Genomic DNA, 23,685 nt, shown 5'->3' on the forward strand with positions numbered 1-23,685 from the left:
AAACAAAATGTGTATTTCAAATCTTATTAAACTCATTTATTTGAAACATGTTTACATAGAGGACAAACAGATACAGGATTTCAAGTAACTTATGGTAGAGCCCACTGTCCATTTAAGAATATGCTTCTTTCACAAAAACTGTATTAAGAGGCAAAAAAGAAAAATTTCTCTTATACTGCATAAGAGCTGGATGCAAACTTCTGATGTATCTTTATTTCATTATCAACTCTGATGTTGAAGCTGGGAGGCACAAATGTTCACAGCTCAGTTAAATGAAGCAAAGAAAAAGCTTCTGTTTCTCTCAGATACAAGTGAGAAGCCTCCATTCATGTCTCTTACAGTAGTATCACATCCTTGATTCTCAGACCAGATCATTTCTTCTTCTTTCCTTTCCCTTTCTTACTTCCCTCTCCTTGCTGAAGACTTTGGTCCCCACCTCCTGTTTTTTGTGTCCGTGTTTTCAGTTTAGGTATCATTTCTGCAGCATACAACATTACTGACTTACCTAGGAACCAGAAGTTAGGCTTAGTACATAAACTGAGAAACATGATGTAAAAGGTCATCATACTTGAAAATCATAAAGTTCATGAAGTCATCACCACATCAAGAAAATAAGAATTTAAAAAGAAAAAATTAAATAATTAGGAAGACAATGATTTGCAGAAGTGGGGACCTTTCCGGGAGAAAATGTATTAAGAACAATGCTGAAATTAAATTTAAATGAACAAAACAAAAATTTAGAACACTTTATTTGAAATAAAAATTTTTACCTTGATCCTAGTAATTGACTTGAAGATCAAAGAAAGTATCTAAACATAACAAGCTGGCAACAGAATCAGGCTGTTATTGTATCTTAAGCTAGGAAGCACAGGCTTCTTAATCTTCTAACAAAAACTCAATGTCATTAAGCTGTAAAAGATTTTTTTAAGGAATAAAATGCTAGAGATAATGCAACAGTCTTCCTCACCGCCTGCTTGCATTAGGGTAAGCAGGTGTTAAAACTTGGTGTTTTCTTCCAGTCCATTTCAAATATACACACATGGAGAAGGCAATGGCACCCCACTCCAGTCCTCTTGCCTGGAAAATCCCATGGATGGGGGAGCCTGGTAGGCTGCAGTCCATGGGGTGGCTAAGAGTCAGACACGACTGAGCGACTTCACTTTTACTTATCACTTTCATGCATTGGAGAAGGACACGGCAACCCACTCCAGTGTTCTTGCCTGGAGAAGCCCAGGAACAGGAGAGCCTGGTGGGCTGCCATCTATGGGGTCGCACAGAGTCGGACATGACTGAAGCGACTTAGCAGCAGCAGCATATACACACACGGAGCCAAAGCAAAAACAACACCCAGTTGTCAATGTGACTGGTGATGGAAGCAAGGTCCGATGCTGTAAAGAGCAATACTGCATAGGAGCCTGGAATGTTAGGTCCACGAATCAAGGCAAATTGGAAGTGGTCAAACAGGAGATGGCAAGAGTGAAGGTCAACATTCTAGGAATCAGCGAACTAAAATGGACTGGAATGGGTGAATTTAACTCAGATGACCATTATATCTATTACTGTGGGCAAGAATCCCTTAAAAGAAATGGAGTAGCCATCAGAGTCAACAAAAGAGTCCAAAATGCAGTACCTGGATGCAATCTCAAAAACAACAGAATGATCTCTATTCGTTTCCAAGGCAAACAATTCAGTATCACGGTAAGCCAAGTCTATGCCCCAAGTAATGCTGAAGAAGCTGAAGTTGAACGGTTCTATGAAGACCTACAAGACCTTTTAGAACTAAAACCCCAAAACGATGTCCTTTTCATTATAAGGGACTGGAATGCAAAAGTAGGAAGTCAAGAGACACCTGGAGTAACAGGCAAATTTGGCCTTGGAGTGCAGAATGAAGCAGGGCAAAGGCTAATAGAGTTCTGCCAAGAGAAAGCACTCGTCAGAGCAAACACCCTCTTCTCATGGACATCGCCAGATAGTCAACACTGAAATCAGGTTGATTATATTCTTTGCATCCAAAGATGGAGAAGCTCTATACAGTCAGCAAAAACAAGACCAGGAGGTGACTGTGGCTCAGATCCTTATTGCCAAATTCAGACTTAAGTTGAAGAAAGTAGGGAAAACCACTAGACCATTCAAGTATGACCTAAATCAAATCCCTAACGGTTATACAGTAGAAGTGAGAAACAGATATAAAGTACTAGATCTGATAGACAGAGTGCCTGATGAACTATGGACATAGGTTTGTGACACTGTACAGGAGACAGGGAACAAGACCATCCCCAAGAAAAAGAAATGCAAAAAAGCAGAATGGCTGTCTGAGGAGGCTTTACAAATAGCTATGAAAAGAAGACAAGCAAAAAGCAAAGGAGAAAAGGAAAGATATACTCATTTGAATGCAGAGTTCCAAAGAACAGCAAGGAGAGATAAGAAAGCCTTCTTCAGTGATCAATGCAAAGAAATAGAGGAAAACAATAGACTGGGCAAGACTAGAGATCTCAAGAAAATTAGAGATACCAAGGGAACATTTCATGCAAAGATGGGCACAACAAAGGACAGAGACAGTATGGACCTAACAGAAGCACAAGATATTAAGACGAGATGGCAAGAAAACACAGAAGAACTGTACAAAAAAGATCTTCACAATGCAGATAACCATGATGGTGTGATCACTGACCTAGAGCCAGACATCCTGGAATGTGAAGTCAAGTGGGCCTTAAGAAGCATCACTATGAACAAAGCTAGTGGATGTGATGGAATTCCAGTTGAGCTATTTCAAATCCTAGAAGATGATGCTGTGAAAGTGCTGCACTATGCATGCCTGCAAATTTGGAAAACTCAGCAGTGGCTGCAGGACTGGAAAAGGTCCCTTTTCATTCCAATCCCTAAGAAAGGTAATGCCAAAGAATGCTCAAACTACCACACAACTGCACTCATCTCACATGCTAGTAAAGTAATGCTCAAATTTTCTCCAAGCCAGGCTTCAGCAATACGTGAACTGTGAACTTCCAGATGTTTAAGCTGGTTTTAGAAAAGACAGAGGAACCAGAGATCAAATTGCCAATATCTGCTTGATCATTGAAAAGGCAAGAGGGTTCCAGAAAATCATCTATTTCTGCTTTATTGACTATGCCAGAGCCTTTGACTGTGTAGATCACAATAAACTGTGGAAAATTCTGAAAGAGATGGAAATAGCAGACCACCTGACCTGCTTCTTGAAAAACCTGTACGCAGGTCAGGAAGCAACAGTTAGAACTGGACATGGAACAACAGACTGGTTCCAAATAGGAAAAGGAGTATGTCAAGGCTGTATATTGTCACCCTGCTTATTTAACTTATATGCAGAGTACATCATGAGAAACACCTGGCTGGATGAAGCACAAGCTGGAATCAAGATTGCCGGGAGAAATATCAATAACCTCAGATATGCAGATGACGGCACCCTTATGGCAGAAAGTGAAGAAGAAATAAAGAGCCTCTTGATGAAAGTGAAAGAGGAGAGTGAAAAAGTTGGCTTAAAGCTCAACATTCAGAAAACAAAGATCATGGCATCCGGTCCCATCACTTCATGGCAAACATATGGAGAAACAGTGGCACACTTTATTTTTTGGGGCTCCAAAAATCACTGCTGATGGTTACTGCAGACATGAAATTAAAAGACGTTTACTCCTTAGGAGAAAAGTTATGACCAACCTAGAAAGCATATTAAAAAGCTGAGACGTTACTTTGTCAACAAAGACCTATCTAGTCATGGCTATGTTTTTTTCCAGTAGTCATGTATGGATGTGAAAGTTGGAGTATAAAGAAAGCTGAGCACCAAAGATTGATGCTTTTAACTTTTAACTATGGTGTTGGAGAAGACTCTTGAGAGCCCCTTGGACTGCAAGGAGATCCAACTAGTCCATCCTAAAGGAAATCAGTCCTGAATATTCATTGAAAGGACTGATGTTGAAACTGAAACTCCAAAACTTTGGCCACCTGATGCAAAGAGCTGACTCATTTGAAAAGACCTTGATGCTGGGAAAGATTGAAGGCAGGACAGAAGGGGACGACAGAGGATGAGATGGCTGGATGTCATCTCCTGTTCAATGGAGATGAGTTTGAGTAAACTCTGGGAGTTGGTGATAGACAGGGAGGCCTGGCGTGCTGTGGTCCATGGGGTCGCAAAGAGCAGATACGACTGAGCGACTGAACTGATACACACACACATATATATAAAATCAATAAATAACATTGCACCCATATCTATCAATAAATAGTAATAGTCTATATTTAAATTTACACCTTAGTAGCACCACACTGCATACTTCTTGCTTTTTTTCACTCAATACAGTTTTTTAGATTTATCAGTATTAGAAATTAGTAACAGATCCCAAGTGTTTCTACATGTGAAATAGCAATAATAGCTGACAATTTCATAATTTCTCATTCTTAACCTGGGAACAACAATGGACTTCCATAGGTTCATAAAATGTTCATTGAACAATTTTTTTTTTTTGGAGAAATGATTACTAGGTTTCATCAAATTCTCAAATGTCCTAACATAAAAGAAATTAAAAGCACTGTTTCTCTCTCTCCATCAGCAGTAGTCCTTTTTCTAAATTAATTCACAGAATGCAAATTACTTTTCTGACTTGTCAATATGTCAGTTTTAGAATATTTTTGGCAATGTAGAGGAATGCTGCTGCTGCTGCCAAGTCACTTCAGTCGTGTCCGACTCTGTGCGACCCCATAGACGGCAGCCCATCAGGCTCCCCCGTCCCTGGGATTCTCCAGGCAAGAACACTGGAGCGGGTTGCCACTTCCTTCTCCAGTGCATGAAAGTGAAAAGTCAAAGTGAAGTTGCTTAGTCATTCCCGAGTCTTAGCAACCCCGTGGACTGGAGCCTACCAGGTTCCTCCGTCTATGGGATTTTCCAGGCAAGAGTACTGGAGTGGGGTGCCATTGCCTTCTCCGATGTAGAGGAATAACCTATCCCAAAATTCATTCTTTCATTAAAAAAAGCTTACGTGATGGAAACTGTACAAGACAGAGGCTGCCATCTTCCTGTTTGAGCTGGACCCGGACTCTGCCCCTGTACTGAAGATCACGATTCCATTCTCTAGAGTACATTTTATTTTTCTTAACAGAAAGAAATAAAAACAAGATTTATGAAAGTTATCACATCAATGAAATGAGTATGGAAGTTAGTGAATGAAGAACTATATCATACCTCAAGAAATACATTAAGTCCAACTGCTGCACATACATCTTGAATCTCTGTAGCTGTAGGATTTTCAACAGCCTGAAAAGTTAATTAAAGATGAAAACAGTAAATAGCTCAGCTTTAAGTGGATACTGCTACACTGTTGCATAAATCATTTCAAACACTATGAATAAAACACATACCAAGACCCTTGGTTTCCTTTAAAAAAAAAAAAACCAAAGAACCAACTAGGTACAGTTGTTTCAACTGTAATTTTTAAACTTGGGACTCACATATTCAGACTTTTGTGTCGATTTCCCTTCCATGAGAACATAAACTTCACAAGGTTAAGGACTGCTTTGTTCACCAATATATTCATCTGGCATAATGCTTGGAATATAGTAGTGTTCAATGAATATTGGTTAAACAACTATTACAGATACAACAACTTTAGAAAATTGTTTGGCAGAATCTATGGAAGTAAAATAAAATAAATGCATTCTTTATGGCCATGCAGTTCCACTGCAAGGTATATACCGCTCCCCCTCCCAAAATACAAAACAGACGATCTCAAGAAGCACTATTTATCACAGCCTCAAACTAGAAACAACCCAACTATCTGTCAATAGTAAAATGGACTGTGGTACATTCACACAATGCCGTACTACAGAGCAGTAGTTTTCAGCAAGGTAATCTTGCACCCTGACACTCATCAGTGCTTGGAGACATTTTTGATCATCACAACTAGGGTGGGGTAGGGCACTGGCTTCCAGTGGGTAGATGCCAAGGAAGCTGCTAAGCGATCCAGACAGCACCGGACAGCACTCACAACCATGAACTATCTGGCTCAAAATGTCAACAGTGCTGCTGTTGGGAAACCCTACAACAGAGAGATGAGATTTAACAAACTATATTCAAAAGTTCAGGTAAACCTCATAAGCTTAACATTCATTAAAATAAGACAGACATAAAAGCACATAGTGTGTGATGCCATTTAAATAAAACTAAAAAACAAGCAATAGTAATCTATGGTATTCGAAGTCAGGACAGTGGTCATCCTTTGTTATGACTATATGTGCAGGGGACACTGGTGGGTGGCGGGGACATACAGGAATCTTTCTGGGTGCTAGTAATGTTTTTTTTTTTATTGGATACTTGGTTAACCATGTGTACTCACTTCATGGAAATTAATCAAGAAAAACACTTAAGATTTATGCTTGTTTCTGTATGAAAGCTATCAATAAAGTTAAAAGTAATTCAATCATTCTCCAAATTATCTAAGAGCCTGCTACCAGAGGCCTCTGTCAAAGTGGCTTGATGTTAGGCATTTTTCTGAATTAGTGCTTTGGCATCTTCTCCTTTACACTGTAGCAGCAAAGCAGACTTCACATATTTAAGCAGCAAAATGGGAGATATTAAACAACTCAAAAATAATGTACTGCTTCAGGCCAAGTTCCTTAAATCCATTAGATTACAAAATGTAAATCAGCCTTAAAAAATAGGATATAACATTAATTGTGGAAATACAAAACTACAAAAATCCCTTCACTTGGCTCTAGGCTCTTTCTAAACTTAAGCCACTAGACCAACTAAGAACTTAGGTTTTTCTATTGAAACAGCACAAGGGAGAAATCATTTCTTTTAAGACTATAAACACCTACTTTAAAAAAGTGCTAATTTTAAAGTAATTTAATCCAAGTCAAAAGGATGATGATGATAAGGGGCCTAAAACTGTAAAATTCAACACATCTGAATTTTCTGCAAGTCTTATTTAAAATAAAAAACTCAACTACATTCTGGACATGATATTGTACAGTGCCATAATTTGGGTTTCCTTTATTAAGGAGAAGATTGTCATAACATTGGTTTAAAAAAAGAAAAAATGTGCAAACCCTACAACACCCCACCCCCAAACTGTTTCAAACAAAGGCTCATGAAGAATCACTTAAAAAGCAGCCTAGTCGTTGGCTGCTCGTTCTCCTCGGGCCTCAAACAATGCAGTAGAGTAAAAGAAGCCTTTGTGGCCTAACAGGACAACCTGCCCAGGTCGTCGTTGCAAAACACGCTTACCTTACTTATGGGGATTCGCCGTCCCTCCGCGATGGTCTTCTTGTTATTTAAATAAGCAGGATAAATACAAATGAACCTGCCACAGGAAAAGCCCAGCTGGTATCATTAGAGCAATATTTCCCCAAATTCATTCATTCTTTCACCATCATCAAGATTGCCGGTGCACCTATACAATTATTCAGTTCAGTTCAGTCGCTCAGTCGTGTCCGACTCTGCGACCCCATGGACCGCAGCACGCTAGGCTTCCCCGTCTATTACCAACTCCCGAAGCCTGCTCAAACTCATGTCCATCGAGTCGGTGATGCTCCCCTCTATTTAAAAACCGAACTTTAACTTATTACCTTAGATGAAAAAAAAATCACTTGCTAGACAAAGCTTTTTTTTAAAAAAAGAAAAGAAAACAGTACTGGAACTGTTCATTTACATACAACAGCCTGTCAAAAGCTTTGAGGGCGGGCTCTGCTCTCACACGCCAACGATCGAAAGAAGAGTTGTCACTTAACGACTCCTTTCCGTCACCCACGGAGCTCCCAATATCCTCTGTCTCAAGTACAGGTAAACATCGAGCTGCGTAAAGTTGGAATCTAGGGTCCTGCGAACAGCGGCCTCCGGGAGGTACAGACGCCCGAGAACAGGGCCACGGCCTAGCTCCCTCGGAGGAGCCTTCCTTAGGGTTGGGGAAGGAGGCGCAGAGCCGGCGGGCTTGCCCCAAGTCGCTTCCTCTTTCCGGACTCACCTGTCCTGGTCGGCCGGGGACCGCGCCGCGGCGCAAGCCATCTTCAACCCGGGTCCAGACAGCTTCCACGCCCAGAGAGCACCCGGGCTCGGTCTGCAGGTAAAAAAGCCGGCCGGAGACCTCTCAGAGGGCCCAGACTACCCCGTTTCCGGCGGAAGTCCCGCCCATTGGAACGTCTGCTTGTCTGGGCTCTCTGGTTCCTGATGTGGCGTTGAAATCTTTCCTCTCGCGAGAGGGTACACGAACGTGACTAATTCCTTCCTGGCTGTGAGCTCGCAGAAACCAGCCTTTGGAACGCTTGCGCCGTCGCTACCATTGGCTTACGCTTTCACGCCCCGCCCCCGCCCCTTTTTTTAGCTACTTTCGGGTTGAGTGTGATGATGCATATTTAGAGTACGGCTCAACACCGTGGGTTATCAGTTGTTAGAGTAGGCAAGGAAATGCCCTGTTTGTTTAATCTTTAACCGCTCCTGGGCCCTGCAGCTTGCTTTCAACTTGGCAAAAATGGATTTTTATAGTGGTGGAACTAGCAAAATTACTGGCACTGTTTCAGTGTTCTGTGTAAATGTTAGGAATTCGACTATACACTTTTCAGAATCTCTCCCTAAAATTAAACTCAGTGGTAAAAAAATCTCCTTGCACATGGCTTGGATCCGTGGGTTAGGATGATTGATCCCCAGGAGTAGGAAATAGCAACCCACTTCAGTATTCTTCAAGACTTCCCTGGTGGCTCAGACCCGTAAAGTGTCTGTCTAAAATCCGGGAGACCCGGGTTCGTTCCCGGGTCGGGAAGATCCGCTGAAAAAGCAAAAGGCAATCCATTCCAGTACTATATTGCCTGGAAAGTCCCATGGACAGAGGAGGTCGCAAAGAGTCGGACACGACTGAGCGACTCCAGTATTCTTCAGATCTTTTTGGTGTGGGAGGGTGGACTGTAAGTAAAATTTCTTTTAGTGAAACTGTTTCACTACAAATCCTTTAAGGCATTTGAACACAAGCAGTTCTGCTTTGGTACTCTGAGGGGAAGTGTTACACTAAATCCCAAAGTGGAGGACAAGTGTTCTTCCCACTTCTATAGGGACAGAGTGCAGCTTTTGGACACCAAGAACTGACAAGATGGCACCCGCCACCAAGCTTCTGGCTGGTGTCTAATGGAGAGCAGTGTTTTGGTAGATCCGGTTGGTTTATAAAGAGTAAGGCGAGAACGTTCAATGAACTTGGACTCAAGATGGAAAAGACTCAGTATTAAAAGGGCTGTGGAAAAAAAAAGACACACAGCTGGGTTTATGCTAGTAAAATTGCTTTATTTCAAGGATTAAAAACAAAACCCTAAGAACACCAGGCAGGAAATAAGTTTTCTATAGGGGAAACAGAACTCAGCCTGATATCTGAACTATTTAGCCACAGTAAACATTAGAGTTTTGCAGAAAATGAATTGTGACTGAAGTTGTGAATCAAATTATCCTTTGTGTGAGGGCAAAAGAAAAACAATTTTAAGCAAGCAAGGGTTGAGAAAGTATATTTCCAACCTAGCTTTTCTGGAAAACAAACAAACACTATTTAAGGACATATTCCAGCCAAACCAAATTATATTAACATAAAGAAGAAAGTATTTCCGCTATGCAATATACAGGAAACAGTGAACACTTACATGTAATATAAGTAAATTCAAATAATTTAATAATTTATATAAAGTGATGGTGAAGATAACTGCGATTGTTAAAAAGATTCTGAAAATTAAGTGAATACATTATTACTGAACAAAGATTTTATAAAGAACTTAGATTTCAACTGAGATAGTGTATGTCTCTATTTCTAAAACCATTGCCTGTCGCATCAGCAGGGTTTTCATAGGACCCTGGCTTCCTGCCATTTTTTCTGTCCTGTCTCTCCTCTTGTGCTCACATCTCTGCTCCTCAACCCCCCATTCCTGGGTACCCCCTGAACCCTGAGTTCTTGCCTCTCTTAAGCACACCTATGTGATTTTCTCTAATCCTCCTCCCACTAAACTCCAGGCTTGGCTTTACTGATCCCAAACCCATCAAGGTCCTCAGCTAAAGAAAAGGACTTTTCAAGAATTTAATCTTAGCAAGAGTCACCCTTTCTGGAAGGAGTGATTTTAAGTAAGAAGTTGTGGTTTCAAGTAATAACCGTCCTTTGGTTGTGTGTAGACTATCATCTGTCCAACACTGACCCTGTCACTAGCTGCACAGTTTTTATCAATCTCTTTGTGTTTGTAATATTGTTTCATACACCTGATGCTTTATCATTTGATGTTCAAATACAGTCATAACTGTTGTTCATTCTCTTTTCATTGTTTGATGCCTTTCATCCAGAATTATACTTTGACATAAATTTACCTATACTCTTTCTTTGCATTTGCCTGTGTGTAGTTGAGCTTTTAGTTTTGTCCAGTCTGGATCATTTTAGGTGTATCTTTTACTAATGGCATATAGGTAAAGGATTTTTTTTTTAACTTGACTCCAACTTTACCATATGTGCTTAATCCACTCATTATTTATTACTGTCATTTTATGCTTTTTTGTGGCTAATTCTCCCTCTCCCCCTTTCCCTATTCTTTGATATCCTGCTCAAGTGTTCTTGTATTCATAGTTATTTTGACTAATGATTTGGATGGAAAGCTTTCTTTTTAACATTGGTGTTAGCACTAAATAGAAAAGTTGAACTTGTATTTTTCCAAGTTAAAAGTAAAATAGTATCTTTTGACACTGGCTACTTAAAAGAGGAGAAATTTAGCATGCTTTTATGTCTTCTCTCCCTCATTTCCCAGTTTGGGGTGGAATAATGTGGAATTTAAGCATTTCATCTTTTCAGTTCTGAGTTACGTGCACATTCACATTGAGATTCATTATCAGATTAACCACAATTACTTACACATTTATTTAGTTTAAAGGTTTTATTGCTCAAACTGTTTCCTTAATACGTTCCCATTTAATTGCTCAGGCAGCAGGAGCACTATGGTAGGAGGTACGTCATGGATTCTGGTTTCCCAATGGTGCCTTTGAAACGCCCCTTGTAGGTTTGGAGAATTCATGTCCTAGGCATCCAGCTTCCTCAATGGAGAAACCAAACCACTGAGCTTTCCCTGGCTCTACAGGCATATGACAACAGCTTCTGCCAAGTGTCCATTCAGCAAGACTGCAGTCCAGAATTGAGCGGTGTGATGAGGCAAGTGCTGAATATATTCTTAATTTATGGGGAGGGTAGTGTCAGAGGGCTCCAGAATTGACAGGTAACAACCGGGTCTTTTTGAAGCAGCCTCACAGTATGGTTTGGGTATTGTTTCTGTGGTGGTTTCCAAGCCTGATTTTCTGGCCCTCATACAACTCCTGTGAGCTATCTGATTCCTTAAATGAATGTCTCCTCTTTTAGAGAAAGTCTTATTGTTAACAACTGTAACAAGAATCCTGAATAATACAAGTGTTTCAGATAAATTAAGTGCTAGTTTGGCAAGTTTCAGAATTCGTAGGTAATATTTCCATTTGCTTCCAAATGGTATATATATTGTCCTACTGCTTTTTTTTTGGGGGGCATTCAGTATTTCAGAGAAATCTGATGCCAATCTATTTTTTTTCTTTGTAGGCAGCCTATTCCTCTTTCCCCACAGATGATTTCAAGAAAGAAAGATTTAAAGATTTAAAGAAAGAAAGCTTTATATTAAAAAAAAAAAAAACTCACTAAACTGTCTAAATAGTTTTCTGTTTGAAGTTACTTCAGGAACAAAGTGGGTTTGAAACTTCACAAATGTTCCAAACACAAGGAAAAGTAGAACTAGCCCCCAGAATCAGCAAGAACTCTGGTAAGGCCAGGAGCTAGCCATTCTCGTATGTCTCGCACTTGCTTTCTATGCCTCCCTCTCATACCTGTTCCTTCTCTCTCTAGCGACCGACTTTCCCTTATTTTAGCTTCATGATGCCAATCAGAGCACCTTCAGTCTTAACTCTACAAGATCTTTCAGTTCTAGCACTCCATCTCCAACCGGAAATTTCATGACTCTTTTATTTAAAATTGACCTAATCTTTTTTTTATTTTTTTTTTAAGACAAGCCATACAAGTCTTTGGTAACTAGTCTCCTCTAGGTCAGGTACCCCCTCTGGTGGAAACAGCCATGGCCGGGGCTAACACTGAGTGAGTACAAGGTTCAGTGATCAACAGTGAGACTAATGTCAGGATTCCAGAAGGTTGTGTGGTGAGGCAGGTAATGTCTGCAACAAGAGCTATTAACAATAGCTAATTTTTGCAACATTCACTAATGTTGCTTTATATTCAGTGGTCACCTTCACTAGCAAAAGGTTGAGTACTTTTAATTAAAAAAAAAGGAACAATCTCATAATGTCAAGAAAATAAGCAAATAGTCACAATTGTAGAGAGTTATCCTGAATATCAGAAGTGTATTTAGCACCGAGAACAATATTATACACACACAAAACATACAGGTTGAAAGAAGGATCGATGGTCTAACAAAAACCAGAATATAGTTTTATAGACCACAGAAGAGAGGAGAAGGGCAGAAAAAAGACCTGGAGTTTGTAGGAGTCAAAGTCCTAGGTTTCAACACTATGAAGTAGTATTTGAAAGTCAGCATTAATATGAAGGAATTAGAAACTAAAATATAATTTATATACTCCATTTCAATCCTTGTGACTCTTGAAAAATTATTTTTGTTTGGTTAAGTGTGAATGATACGACTACTCAAGTATTCTTCTGCTCTTGGCAATTTTCTTTTTGCATTTCTGGCACTCAGTTTTTTTCTATTTAGATACAAGGAAACATGTATTCATGTTTCACAGAATACATGAATACATTTCACAGAAACATGTTTTCTGTGAAAACATGAATTCAGAAACAGTGCAACTGGCTTCCATCTTCAGCAAGACTCATCCCTTCAGTTCATTAACCTTGTGAGAACAATCCATAGTTTATGGGGAAAAAAGTTTTTTGACTCTTCTTACAATGCAGTTGGATTCTTTGGGGCTTATTTTTTATTTCATTATTTCCCTCTCATTAACTTTGCTGTCAGTGCAAAGAAACTTGTAAAGTTTATTCTCAAATACCGCATTTGCCATTGTTTGTATACCAACTGGGCACATTTTCTTTCATCTGAAGTCCATTTTCCCTCTCTTCAAAGTTCTCTTCTTTGCCCTGTTCTTGGTGTGTCTCTTTTGATATTATTGCAAATCCAAATTAGGTATTTGCTGAAATTTTGCCTTTTTGATAACTGTTCCAAAGGGAACATGAGTCAATCCCTCAGATACAGAATTACCTGTTCATTCATGTCTGGTAAACTTGTGGGCTATTGGGAGTTGAGATGGGCTGTGTCAGATTGTAACTCAATAACATCTTTTCATGCCTAAAGGAGAGGGCAGCTTGGTGTACTTTCTCAAATGCTGAGTCCAGTGGTTGAGAAGAATAGCTGGAACTGAAGGCAGTCCCTCGAGGAGCTTTACTGCAGTCACGCATGGCAGTAACTCTGAGTGGTCCCAGACCAGCAGCATCAGCATCGCCTGCTAGTTCCCAGGCCTGACTCAGAATCAGGAAGGATGGGGATGTGTTTTAACAAACATTTTTGGTGATCTGCATGCACTCAAGTTCGAAAACCACTGCCTCGGTTCTGTCTGCTGCAGTCCAAAGGTAACAGGGCACTGCCCTACTTAACAGGAGTTGCAACTCAACTAACCCCCAATGTTGGCTCAGTGTGCCATTTGTAACATACAAGTGTAAACTGGGGACTATTTGGGTTATCAGTTATGGGAGCACTCCCTGAACTTCTAAAATTAGAACTGAGATTTTCTCCTTTACTAATTCAGAGCCATTGTCTCTAACTAGAGGGTCTCATACAGAACCTTTTCCTCAATGGGCAATATATACTGTACCTTCTCCCAGCAGGCACTGCTTACTGGAATTCCTGAGTTTCCTGGGATATGGAGGGCATCCTTTTTTCATTTTCAGCACTGTTTTTTTTTTCCCTTCCTTGAGAAAGGCAATTTTATTCTAATTGACTTATATCCCATTTTTTTCTATAAAAGTATTTGAAGTGGTTTATAAAAATTGTCATGCAATAGTAACTAAAAAAAAAAAAAAAAAATAGAAAATCAGGACTAAACAGGAAAGAAATATAACCTCTATTCATATATCCCTGCTGGATAAGGCATCCTTTGAGAAAAACAGAATAGTCTTACGACTTACCAATGATTTCACTCAGATAAAACTTGATCAAAGTTTAAATGTAGGTATATTCCAAAGGTGAGCAGTAGAAAGAGTATGGGCTTTGGAGTCAGGCCTTTCTTCAAATCACAGCACTTATTTACTGGCATTTTAGTAAATGACTTAAAAAAAAAAAGTCCCTACCTGTAAATAATAAACACAGGTAAGTGGTAGATAACTAACTCTATGATGTGATTTCAAAGACAGCAGGTAGATATGCTTACTCCTCACCACCTTTCCCCAGTGTCCTGCCATATTTAAATATCTTTTCCCTTCCCCAAATGCAGAGTGCATGAATTTATCATTAAAAAATAAAATTTCATTTATTCAACAAATACGTGAACATTTATCATCATCCTTACTCTCTGATCATTTAGAACAAATTCTGGAAAGATATATTAGCTTTTTAAATAAATCTTATCAGTCTACCTTCCTTCATGAAGGAGGATCCTCTCCTTGCTGTGTGAGGAAGGGGGCATTTGAACACACACCCCACAACCCTACTCATCAAAAACAAAGTTTTCATTAACAGGCAGTGGTTTCTTAAGAGTCTCTTGAATGTCTTAGCATTTTCTGAACATAGCAAGGTACTGATTGTATTTGGCTGCTGAAATTTTGCTGTAACACAAAAGGTGATGAAAGGTGTTCATTTCAGACCCAGGAGCAACAGGAGGGACAAGACAGTGACATTCCAAGACGGGCTTGGAAGAGACTACTTCTACCTCAGAAGAATTAATTTCTCAAGGACAGAATTCTATTAAGAAAAAAGAAATGTTCTTTGTGGGCCTATTGTGTTCAATGCCCATATGCAAGGCAGTTCACATTGCTATTATATGAATTTAAAAAATCAACTCCAGCGGAGTAAGAAAAAAAAGTAAACAGAAAAATACTAAACAGGAAGTCCTAATCACACATTCAAAAAATTTTCAGGAACGGTTAAGTGCCAATGCATGGAATGGTTAAATGCCAACAATCAGCTTCAATTGTTTTTTATTACAGTAAGAGGAAGTTTACTCTTAAATGCATAGAATTTGAAGAAAAAATTTATATAAGCTTTTAAAAGAGGCCCTTTTTGACAGTTATTAATACAAATGTGAAATAAGACCCTTCAAACAAATATTTCAGTAACAGTTTACATACAGCAATAATTTATTCTGAAATGTTCATTTAGTTTCTGTTGAGACACGATTCATGTCTCAATAATAAAAGAGCAGCCATCTCACCTCAAATACCAGAATATACAACAAGTTACAGCATAGCAAAAATTCTACCTACTTTCAGATGTTCAGGTAAAATAGTATCATTCAATGTTTTACAGTTACACAGATTTTTTTGTTTTGCGCACAAAATAGTGTAAGTTGTTACACTATAGCTATCTATATGCACATCATGTGACCACAGAACTGTTAATCATTACTTCTGAAATTGAACCATCATTTTCATTCATGCAGTAAAGCAAAGCAGGCTGGGTAAACTTGTTCATTGGGAACCATATTACTGTGAATTTCACAGCCACATGATTAATAATGATGTTAGATGGACTCTCAAAGACTAGAACAGAATGTTTTTTTGCATAAATACCAATTTCTCCCTGATGTAAGTTTAGTCAGTTTATTATCTAGAAATGATTGATAACAGCAATATATCATATCTTCTATCTGTAGTGTTATTTTAAGACAAGCAATAATTAAAGGATGCTGGGATGGGATGCTACTTAAATACATGAAAAACATACTGTACAAATATACTTGGCTTTACCATTTTCTTCCTAACTATCAAGAGTGCCTCCCAAAATATGACCAGTGAAGACGAAGTATACTATCAAATATGGCTTCCAGAACAAAAACCCTCTAACAAGAATCAAACCTATTTACAAAATTTTTCAGTCTTTTACAGTTTCACTTGAAACAAAATTTCTACATAGCAGTTGTAAAGAACACGTATCACATTCTCGGTTTCATCCTTCCAGCTCTTTTCACACAGATGTCACAAGGTAAGACCCAGAATGGCGTTTAGGACTTTGAGTCCCGCTGGGTTCTGTGCTGTCGGGTTTTGAGTCGCGTTTCTTTGTGTTGTTGCTCACTGGCGTTGGGATCTGAGACGGTCGGGCTGAAGTGCCATCTGTGCTGCTCTTCCTTGGGCTTGGGTTGTAATTAAAAGGACTCACCCTGGCGGCGACAGTCCCACTTGGTGAACTGTGCTTGCTTGAGCTGCTAGAACTAAACGGGGTACGCTCGGCTATAGAACTTTCACTAGTCTCGGATGCAGGGACAGGGTTATTACTGTGTCCCGGTTTTGTCTCAGTTCCTTTTTGGTCTGGAGGATCTACCTGAATAAAGGAATTCAGGCGGTTTTCCAGACCCATGGTGCGTGTAGGGGCACTACCATTGCTCACATTTTGTTTTCCCTGATTATCTTTTGAATCTTTAGGGTTCGGGTTTCCCTTTTCTGAAACAGTGTCAATCACGGGGGGAGTATTTCCTGTTGGAGATCTTCCAGATCTAGGGTTGTTAATGGGGCAATCCTCAATTCTCACCCAAACATCCTCTGTTTTAGAAACAGCAGGTGCCATTTGATAAATCAGAGTCTTTGATTCAGCACCATTTGCAGCACCTGAAGAAGTGGTCTGAGAAGTACTATTTGTGGGAGAAATTTCACTTTCTTTTATTTTTCTCCATGTTCCTTTTGTGGATACCTGATTTTCTTTAGTTTGTTTGCTTCCTGAAATAGAGTTCACTTGTTTTTCGTCCTCACTTTTTGCCTTTTCACTAGATTCTGATGAAGCAGAAAGAATTGAGGATGAACTTCCAGTTCTTCTCCAAGTGCTTACTCGAGGAAGTGATGATGAGTGTTTGCTGTGCTCACGTTTCCAGGTCCCTGACCTATTGATGGGAAGTCTGGAAGGACTTTCGGAATGAGAGCGTGCTATATCATGGCGCTTTACTGGTCTTCCATCATTATACTCTATGGTGGGACTGAGGTTAGGTGGGAGTTTTCGCCATCCACCAGACTGAACAGACGAATGTGTAGATAGAGACATATCAGGAAGGGAAGGACTTAAAACTGGAGTATGAGCCTGGGACCGTGTGGGAGAATCGGGTCTGGAAGATGGAGAAAGAGATTCAAATGAAGCAGATTCCTCCAGTTTTCTCCTTAGGGTTGGGCTTGGAGCTTCTTTGATGAAAGTTGATTGGCGTACTAATACAGGTCTCTCTGACCTATCGGATTCACTTCCACTTGACTTTGTTGAAGACATTCTAGAAAGTTCTACTTTTTTATTGGATCCATTACTATTACTCATTTGATTTAGCCCTTTGGAGGCAGATTCACTTCTTGGGATACCACTGCCATTCTTGGATAAGCCTGTTTGTTTGGTGAGGTTCTGCTGGCTCATCTGTCTGCCAGGAGATGTGTAAGACATTTTCCCAGAACCTGAGGACTTAGTTGAAGCAGTACTAGGGGATGACGTCCTTGGTAGTTGAGATAATTTGTTAGGGGGACTTATTCCATTTCTACCAGGAGAGATTGAGTTTCGCCCTGGAGACTGCATTGGTCTACTTAATGGTTGCTGGGCAGGTCTTGAAGGAGTGGAATCTCTAGATCCTGATCTAGAAGGTCCTTTGTTTGATCCTGCTGTCTGGGATGCCTGCCTTGTAACAGGGCTTAATTCTGACTTCACTGATGGCTTGGTTCCTCTGGGAGAGGTGGTAGCCGGCTGACATTCACTAGGGCTTTTGGAGGCTGGAGTCTTGAGGGGCGGGCCTTTTTTAGAAACTGGGCTTGTACTTGAAGAGCTATTCCGAACTCCTGGAATATGAATCATTGTCCTACCTCGAGAGATTGAAGGCATGTTTGTTTGAAGGGGTTGTTTCATTTGGCTCGAAATTTCCGAATTAGATCGAACTTTTCCAGTAATCAAACTTTTATAAACCTTTTTGCCTCCTTTTATTCCTTTATTTTCAGATTCTATTTTTTTAGTTTCCAATGTACTTTTCTCCCCAGGTTTTAGAATTCGTGGACCTTTATTACTCGTAAAGGGTTTTTCTTCTTGATCAGGTGTAAGGTGAAATGGTGATCCCAGAGAGATACCCGATTTCAATGAAAGGATAGAATCTGAATCAGATGAAGCTTGTCGAGATAAACATGCAGCGGCAGCAGCTTGATGTAAACTACTTACTATGGAATTTGCACCTTCCTGAATAGCTTTCCAATCAAAATTTTCTGAATCTGGGGATAAACCATGTTCTGAATCTGGTCTCTGTATATCTTTCAAATCGAGTGTCAAATCTTCTGCTAATATGCCACCCATATTTCTGGGACTATGCTTTTCATTATCGGGCTTGAGCCTTGAAGGCTTTTTCTTTTTTGGCATTGCAGAACTTATACATTCCTGCAGCAGGTCATCTTCAGAATCAATACTAAGAGAACTGAGAGAACTGTTTCTTGAGAAACAAACAGGGGTGTCTTCCACGTGAAACGATTTAGGAGCATAACCTGAGGCCTGGGGTTTACCTGGTTCTCCCTGTGAGGCAGGGGGCTCTGTCTCTTTGACAGGTTCATTTTCCTTGTTGTTGTTGTTTTCTTGATCAATGTCACTAAGAGAGCTTAGAGAGGAATTTCGAGAAAAGCAAACTGGAGTATTTTCAATAGCGAAATTCTGTAATTTCTCATCTGTTGCTGCCCCTCTGTCTGGTATATCTTTGGAAGACTGGGGAAAAGTGGACTGCTTCTGCAGCACGGGTTTAGACTGACCTCTATTTATTGGCTGCTTTGTAACAGCTGGTGTCTTACTAGCTGATTGTTGGTTTGAGGTTAGTTCTGTGTGGTTGGTCACTTTAGCTTCTGATTCTTTACTTTCCTTCCCCTTTCTTAATTCAGCCTTTTCCCTGGAAAGGTCAACATCATCATCATCAAAATCTAGAGAACTCAAAGAGTCATTTCGTGAAAAACAGTATGGAGTGCCTTCAATGGGCGTGTAATGATGGGGTGAATCAAAAGTAAAACTTCCTCTGACTCTGTCTTCATTATTTGGCAGTTTATCATTGAAGTCCTTGGAATTATTTTTCAAGTGCTGTTTCTTTGAGTCTTTGTTTTCTGAGAAATTTCTTTCTGCATTTAGATTATTTTTTGAGTCTGTATTTTTTCTTACACGTGTCCTGTATTCAGTATTTTGTGGTATAGGTTTTACTGGTGAAGTAGGTTTCTTCGTCTTACCATCTAATTGATTTTTGTTAGTTCCAGATGAAGACATAGATGCTTGCTGGACCTGGTCCATAATCTTTTTCACACGGAAAGGCTTGTGACTTTTTCCTTTGGGCATGGCAGAATTAATGCATTCTGCAAGAATATCACCTTCTTCTGTTTTGCTGTCATCCAGTTCAGGCACAGTGACAGATGAGGCTTTCCCTCGTTGAGCCTCATCTGTACTTCTGCCTTCAGTAGGAATGGTATCTCGTTTTTCAAATTCACTTGACTGTGCCCCTGCTCTAACCCCTTCTCCAGCAGCTAACTCATTTGGAGGGGATTCTATCGTTAGATCACTCAGAGATGTAGCTGTGGAAAAGTTTATAGGTGTCCCTTCTACACAATACACCCGTGGCATATCATCTCCTGGTGTAAAACTAACATGCTTTTGTGCCTGTAACCTGTTTTGCGATGGCAGAAGTTTGTATACAGGGAGCTGACTTGGTTTCCTTGCCACAGGTGGAGGTAATTTTGAAGTAGTCTGGGCTGGTTTTTTGGCTTTGCGTGAAGATTTTGTTGGCATGGCAGAAATTATACACTCTTCTAGTATTTCAATATCATCATCATCTGACTCATCTAAAAGATCTTTTTCAGAATCAGTGGGTTTTTCTGCCTCTTTTTCCTGGTTTTCATTTGATTCTTCAGGCTGCTCACTTTCTGTTTCATTCCCGTTGTCATTTTCCTGAACTGGAGGCATTATTCTTAGTTCCACATCTTTCTGAATAAATGGCTCATCAAGGCTCAGAGCGCTCAGGCTAGATGAACAAGAAAATCCATCAGGAGTACTCTCTGTGGCAAAATGTAACAGAGTATCAGCCTCTGGAAGAACCTGGACCCTTTGTACTGCAGCATTTACAGCAGCTTGCTTGGGTCCACTTTCTCTCTTTTCAGCACTAGGTGCTTTATTTTTAGGTACTTCCTGCTTCGTTTGAACTGTCTGAGGAGGAGGCGGAGGCGGTGGCGGAGGGGTTTTGCTTCTGCTTGGTGGCATGGTTTGTCCAGGGCTATCTGGGAGGTCACTGGGGCTTATGATGCCACTTACCATTCCACTGCAGGGTTCACTCTGAACAGAGCTGGCAATCGAGCGACTCTCAAAACTGTCGAGTGAACTGACTGAAGTACATCTGCTAAACATGAGTGGGGTCTCCTGAACGTAGTGCTCTGGTGGACTTTTGGGTGTCTGAGCACCGCTCTTGGAAGGAGATTTGGCCCCTGAAGAAAATTCAACAGCTTTGTGCCTGGCTGACTCTGAAGACAGACCAGAAGCCTGGAGTCTGCTGGATTTGGTTCTAATGTGCTGTGACCCTGCTGGAACTTTACTCACAGAATCTTCATTTGACCTAGGTCCGCTGTTGTCCTTGATTTCAGCTATTTGCAGAGTGTTAGCAGACTCTGCTTCTTGTGTTGTCTGATCACACCCTACTTCATCTTCAGCAGATGACAGAGATGATAATGAACTGCATCTTGAAAAACATATTGGGGTATCTTCTACACAGTAAGTCTGTATTGTTTCTTGGTTGATAGAGGGGACTTTGCAAGAGGAAGAGGTGGCTTTTGGGGTCTGACCACTTCTGCTCTGTGCTGAGCTTGGATGCAGCTGATTCTGCCTCTTGGCATTAGATGAAGTTGTGGATGTATTCTCGCTGCTTGAAGAGATGTGTTCAGTTTTTGTGCTCTGTCCAGATGAATTCTTTGAGAATGAAAATGCTGGTTTCTGTGAAGAAGGAATGTCTGTGGTGTATTTTAAACTATAATCAATAGGCTGATCCACGTGATGTTTTTCTTCACTGTATTTTATGCTATAATTGGTTGGCCTCTCTTCTTCCTCATGCTGCCCTTCCTCAGAGTAACGTTCGCTATAGTTGGTTGGTTTATCGTCTTCATAGTCATCTTCTTGACACAAAGACTGGTTCACATTTTGACTAATTCCATGATTAGAGCCTACTCGATTTGTTTCAGATCCATTGGCTGCTCTTGACCTGTATGGGGAAACACATTCTTGCTGCCCAAAGTGTGGTTGGAACTTGAGGTGTTTATCATCAGTGCTCTCAGGATACACGGGATAAGCTGTGCTTTGACTCCTTGATTGTCTCTGCTCATTCGGTTTTATTTCATCTTCTAGTATATGTTTGGGTCTTGCCCATCTTTCATTCTGTGAAGGGCTCTGCCTCCCAGAGTTCAACTGTTCATCGGAATATTTGAGACTGTAATTTATTGGTGTATCTAGTTCTCCATCATTATCATCCATATGATTTGCACTATGTATTTTATGGGCTAGGTCAGCTGGATACTGACCATAGCTGCAAAATTTACTTTCATCATCTTCAGAATAGGATTCAATTGAAGGTTTCATCTGACCTCTTTTACCATAACCATCACTACTGCTGACACTATTTAAACTATCATTTGAAGATCTCTTATATTCTACTTTGGCATATGGTATTGGACATGTTCTGTTTGAGTTTTCTGACTTGGTAAAGTTGTACGTGTTTGCATGTGTGTGGGTGGTAGAGCTTCTTCTTAGTGCATTCCTCTCATCTGTCCCACAGTGTAGTTCTGTGGTAGACCCAGAACTTCTGTCTTCCTGAGAGGTATGAATAGCTGATACTTCTTCCATGACTTTGGCAATCTGGGCTGCAGTGGTAGAAATCTGCAAACCTCGCTTTGAAGAGGTTCCTGGGTTTTCTGTTGCTGGGTGATAGTTGCCTAGGCTAATACCTCGTTCTCTCTCCAGACTTCTATCTTTCTCAGAACGAGAGCTATCTAAACTTCCCCTTGATGAAGAAGAGCTGGGCAATACTGTAGTGTTTAAGTACGGTGATAGGACAGTCATGTTTCCAGTATTAAAATTGTCTGACCTGTTATCATCATGTCGATTGGTGTCAAAAACATAGTCACCATAGAGATTTTGCTTGTGTCTCTGCTTGCTACGATGAGATGCCTTGGGACTTAAATTGTCAATATTGTCAAAAGTTTCTGATAAATGCTGAGCATCTAATTCTGCTTCCAGGGCCTTTTGTTTCCTGACATGTAGAGAAGGCAAACTTGAACCAGGAGACATGATATTGGCATCTTTATACTTTGCAGGTCTATTTGCCATGAGATTCCTTAAAGCTGCAGCACTTCCCATAGCAATCATCTTGTGCTTTGAATGAATGAGGTTCTTGAGCATGCTGACTGCTCCCATGTCCCACAATGCTTCCTGGTCTTTAGGGTTTCTTGCTGAGAGATTCCACAAGGTTCCGCATGCATTGCTGACTATTGTCAAACTGTGAGATTTCAAGTGTTGTAATAAGGTCTGTAAGCAATTATTCTCTCTTAGGATTTGCCTGAAATAAAAACAAGATATTACAAAAGTAAGGTAAAAATCTGTTTGCAGTGACAAATAAAAGGAAAGAGAACAAATTTAAATCTAAAGGTAACCGCTAAAACTGGTAACAACAGGCATAATAAAACTACACCGAATTATATTATAAATTTCAAGCACTGCCCATCTCCTTTTGTTCTACCTTAGTTCATTTAATGTTTCTTGTTTTATAGGACTCATCTGTCAGACTAAAAGGTAAAAATGTTCAGTTTCATCAATTCTGCATTTCCTATTCTGACCTAACAGCTTTAAAGATTTTTCTTGAGCAAATATATATTTACTTTACATAGTGACAGAATTCCTCAGTTTACTGAGTATAAATATATTATGAAAGCTGAACAGGGACTCTGTGGTAATTTAACATCTGGGTGGGTTCCATAATGTTGACAACAGAGACATCTCAGAAGAGGTAGAGAGAATGAATTAATAGATCTTTACAAAGTCAGGGAACACACTGTAAGCTCAGGTCAACAAAATGACTTTTAGATAATTTCTCTCTGGTTTGATTTTGTAATACTGATACTTCCCCTTATAAGTGGTCTTGGGAAAATTCTGTGTGTAGTTTTTCTAAAACTAAAGTGAAAGTTTTCAAAACATTTAAAAGTAACTATAAAAACAAGAGTTGAGAGCGTAATGAATGTTAGGATCTGAAGAGCTATGGCTTATTTAATGCATGGTAAAATGAAGTTTAATGAGAGCATAGTCAGCTCTGCTGCTAAGTCATGTCAGTCGTATCCGACTCTGTGCGACCCCATAGGCGGCAGCCCAGCAGGCTCCCCCGTCCCTGGGATTCTCCAGGAAAGAACACTGGAGTGGGTATAGTCAGCTCTAGTGGGCTTTAAAACTGATAGGCAAAAAGGTACA

The 23,685-nt window shown here is 40.1% G+C and overlaps 2 protein-coding genes and 1 long non-coding RNA gene across 15 annotated transcripts in view; 1 reads left to right on the forward strand and 2 right to left on the reverse strand.

The window, feature by feature from the left end:
* Positions 1 to 10: 10 nt before the first annotated feature.
* SRP19 (signal recognition particle 19) lies at positions 11 to 8,151 on the reverse strand. Of its 2 annotated transcripts, XM_019968014.2 has the most exons (5): positions 7,986 to 8,142; positions 7,250 to 7,325; positions 5,207 to 5,278; positions 5,004 to 5,115; positions 11 to 505 (listed from the first exon to the last, which is right to left on the reverse strand). In XM_019968014.2, exons 1-5 carry the CDS (start codon positions 8,024 to 8,026, stop codon positions 372 to 374), a joined length of 435 nt encoding a protein of 144 aa, XP_019823573.1. In that variant the 5' UTR covers positions 8,027 to 8,142; the 3' UTR covers positions 11 to 371. The 2 variants fall into 2 exon arrangements, with proteins under 2 accessions (XP_019823573.1, XP_070652918.1); XM_070796817.1 differs by lacking the exon at positions 7,250 to 7,325 and having other exon boundaries at positions 7,986 to 8,151.
* Positions 8,152 to 8,409: 258 nt separating this feature from the next.
* Positions 8,410 to 12,043, forward strand: LOC139185115 (uncharacterized). The gene is made up of 2 exons (XR_011568649.1): positions 8,410 to 11,178; positions 11,593 to 12,043. It is a non-coding gene; the product is annotated as an uncharacterized lncRNA (long non-coding RNA).
* A 2,464-nt stretch (positions 12,044 to 14,507) lies between these two features.
* APC (APC regulator of WNT signaling pathway) overlaps positions 14,508 to 23,685 on the reverse strand; it is a 131,903-nt gene continuing 122,725 nt past the window's right edge. For 10 of the 12 annotated variants that reach the window (XM_019968011.2, XM_019968008.2, XM_019968012.2 and 7 more), the window contains one exon: positions 15,184 to 22,783. In XM_019968011.2, coding sequence (XP_019823570.2) covers positions 16,186 to 22,783 — 6,598 coding nt within the window. In that variant the 3' untranslated portion in view covers positions 15,184 to 16,185. Of the gene's footprint in view, positions 22,784 to 23,685 lie in introns of all 12 variants that reach the window. The other 2 variants (XM_070796617.1, XM_070796622.1) reach the window with 1 other exon arrangement.

Source organism: Bos indicus, chromosome 10 (assembly GCF_029378745.1).
Source record: "Bos indicus isolate NIAB-ARS_2022 breed Sahiwal x Tharparkar chromosome 10, NIAB-ARS_B.indTharparkar_mat_pri_1.0, whole genome shotgun sequence".
Classification (NCBI taxonomy): Eukaryota; Metazoa; Chordata; class Mammalia; order Artiodactyla; family Bovidae; genus Bos; species Bos indicus.

Bases quoted from the DNA above. Each gene is read 5' to 3' on its own strand.
- SRP19 (XM_019968014.2), bottom strand. From the start codon at position 8,026: ATGGCTTGCGCCGCGGCGCGGTCCCCGGCCGACCAGGACAG. The intron at 7,326-7,985 runs GTGAGTCCGGAA...TTCCTGTGGCAG, and splicing joins TCCCCGGCCGACCAGGACAG to GTTCATTTGTATTTATCCTG. The intron at 5,116-5,206 runs GTATGATATAGT...CTTTCTGTTAAG, and splicing joins GACTTAATGTATTTCTTGAG to AAAAATAAAATGTACTCTAG.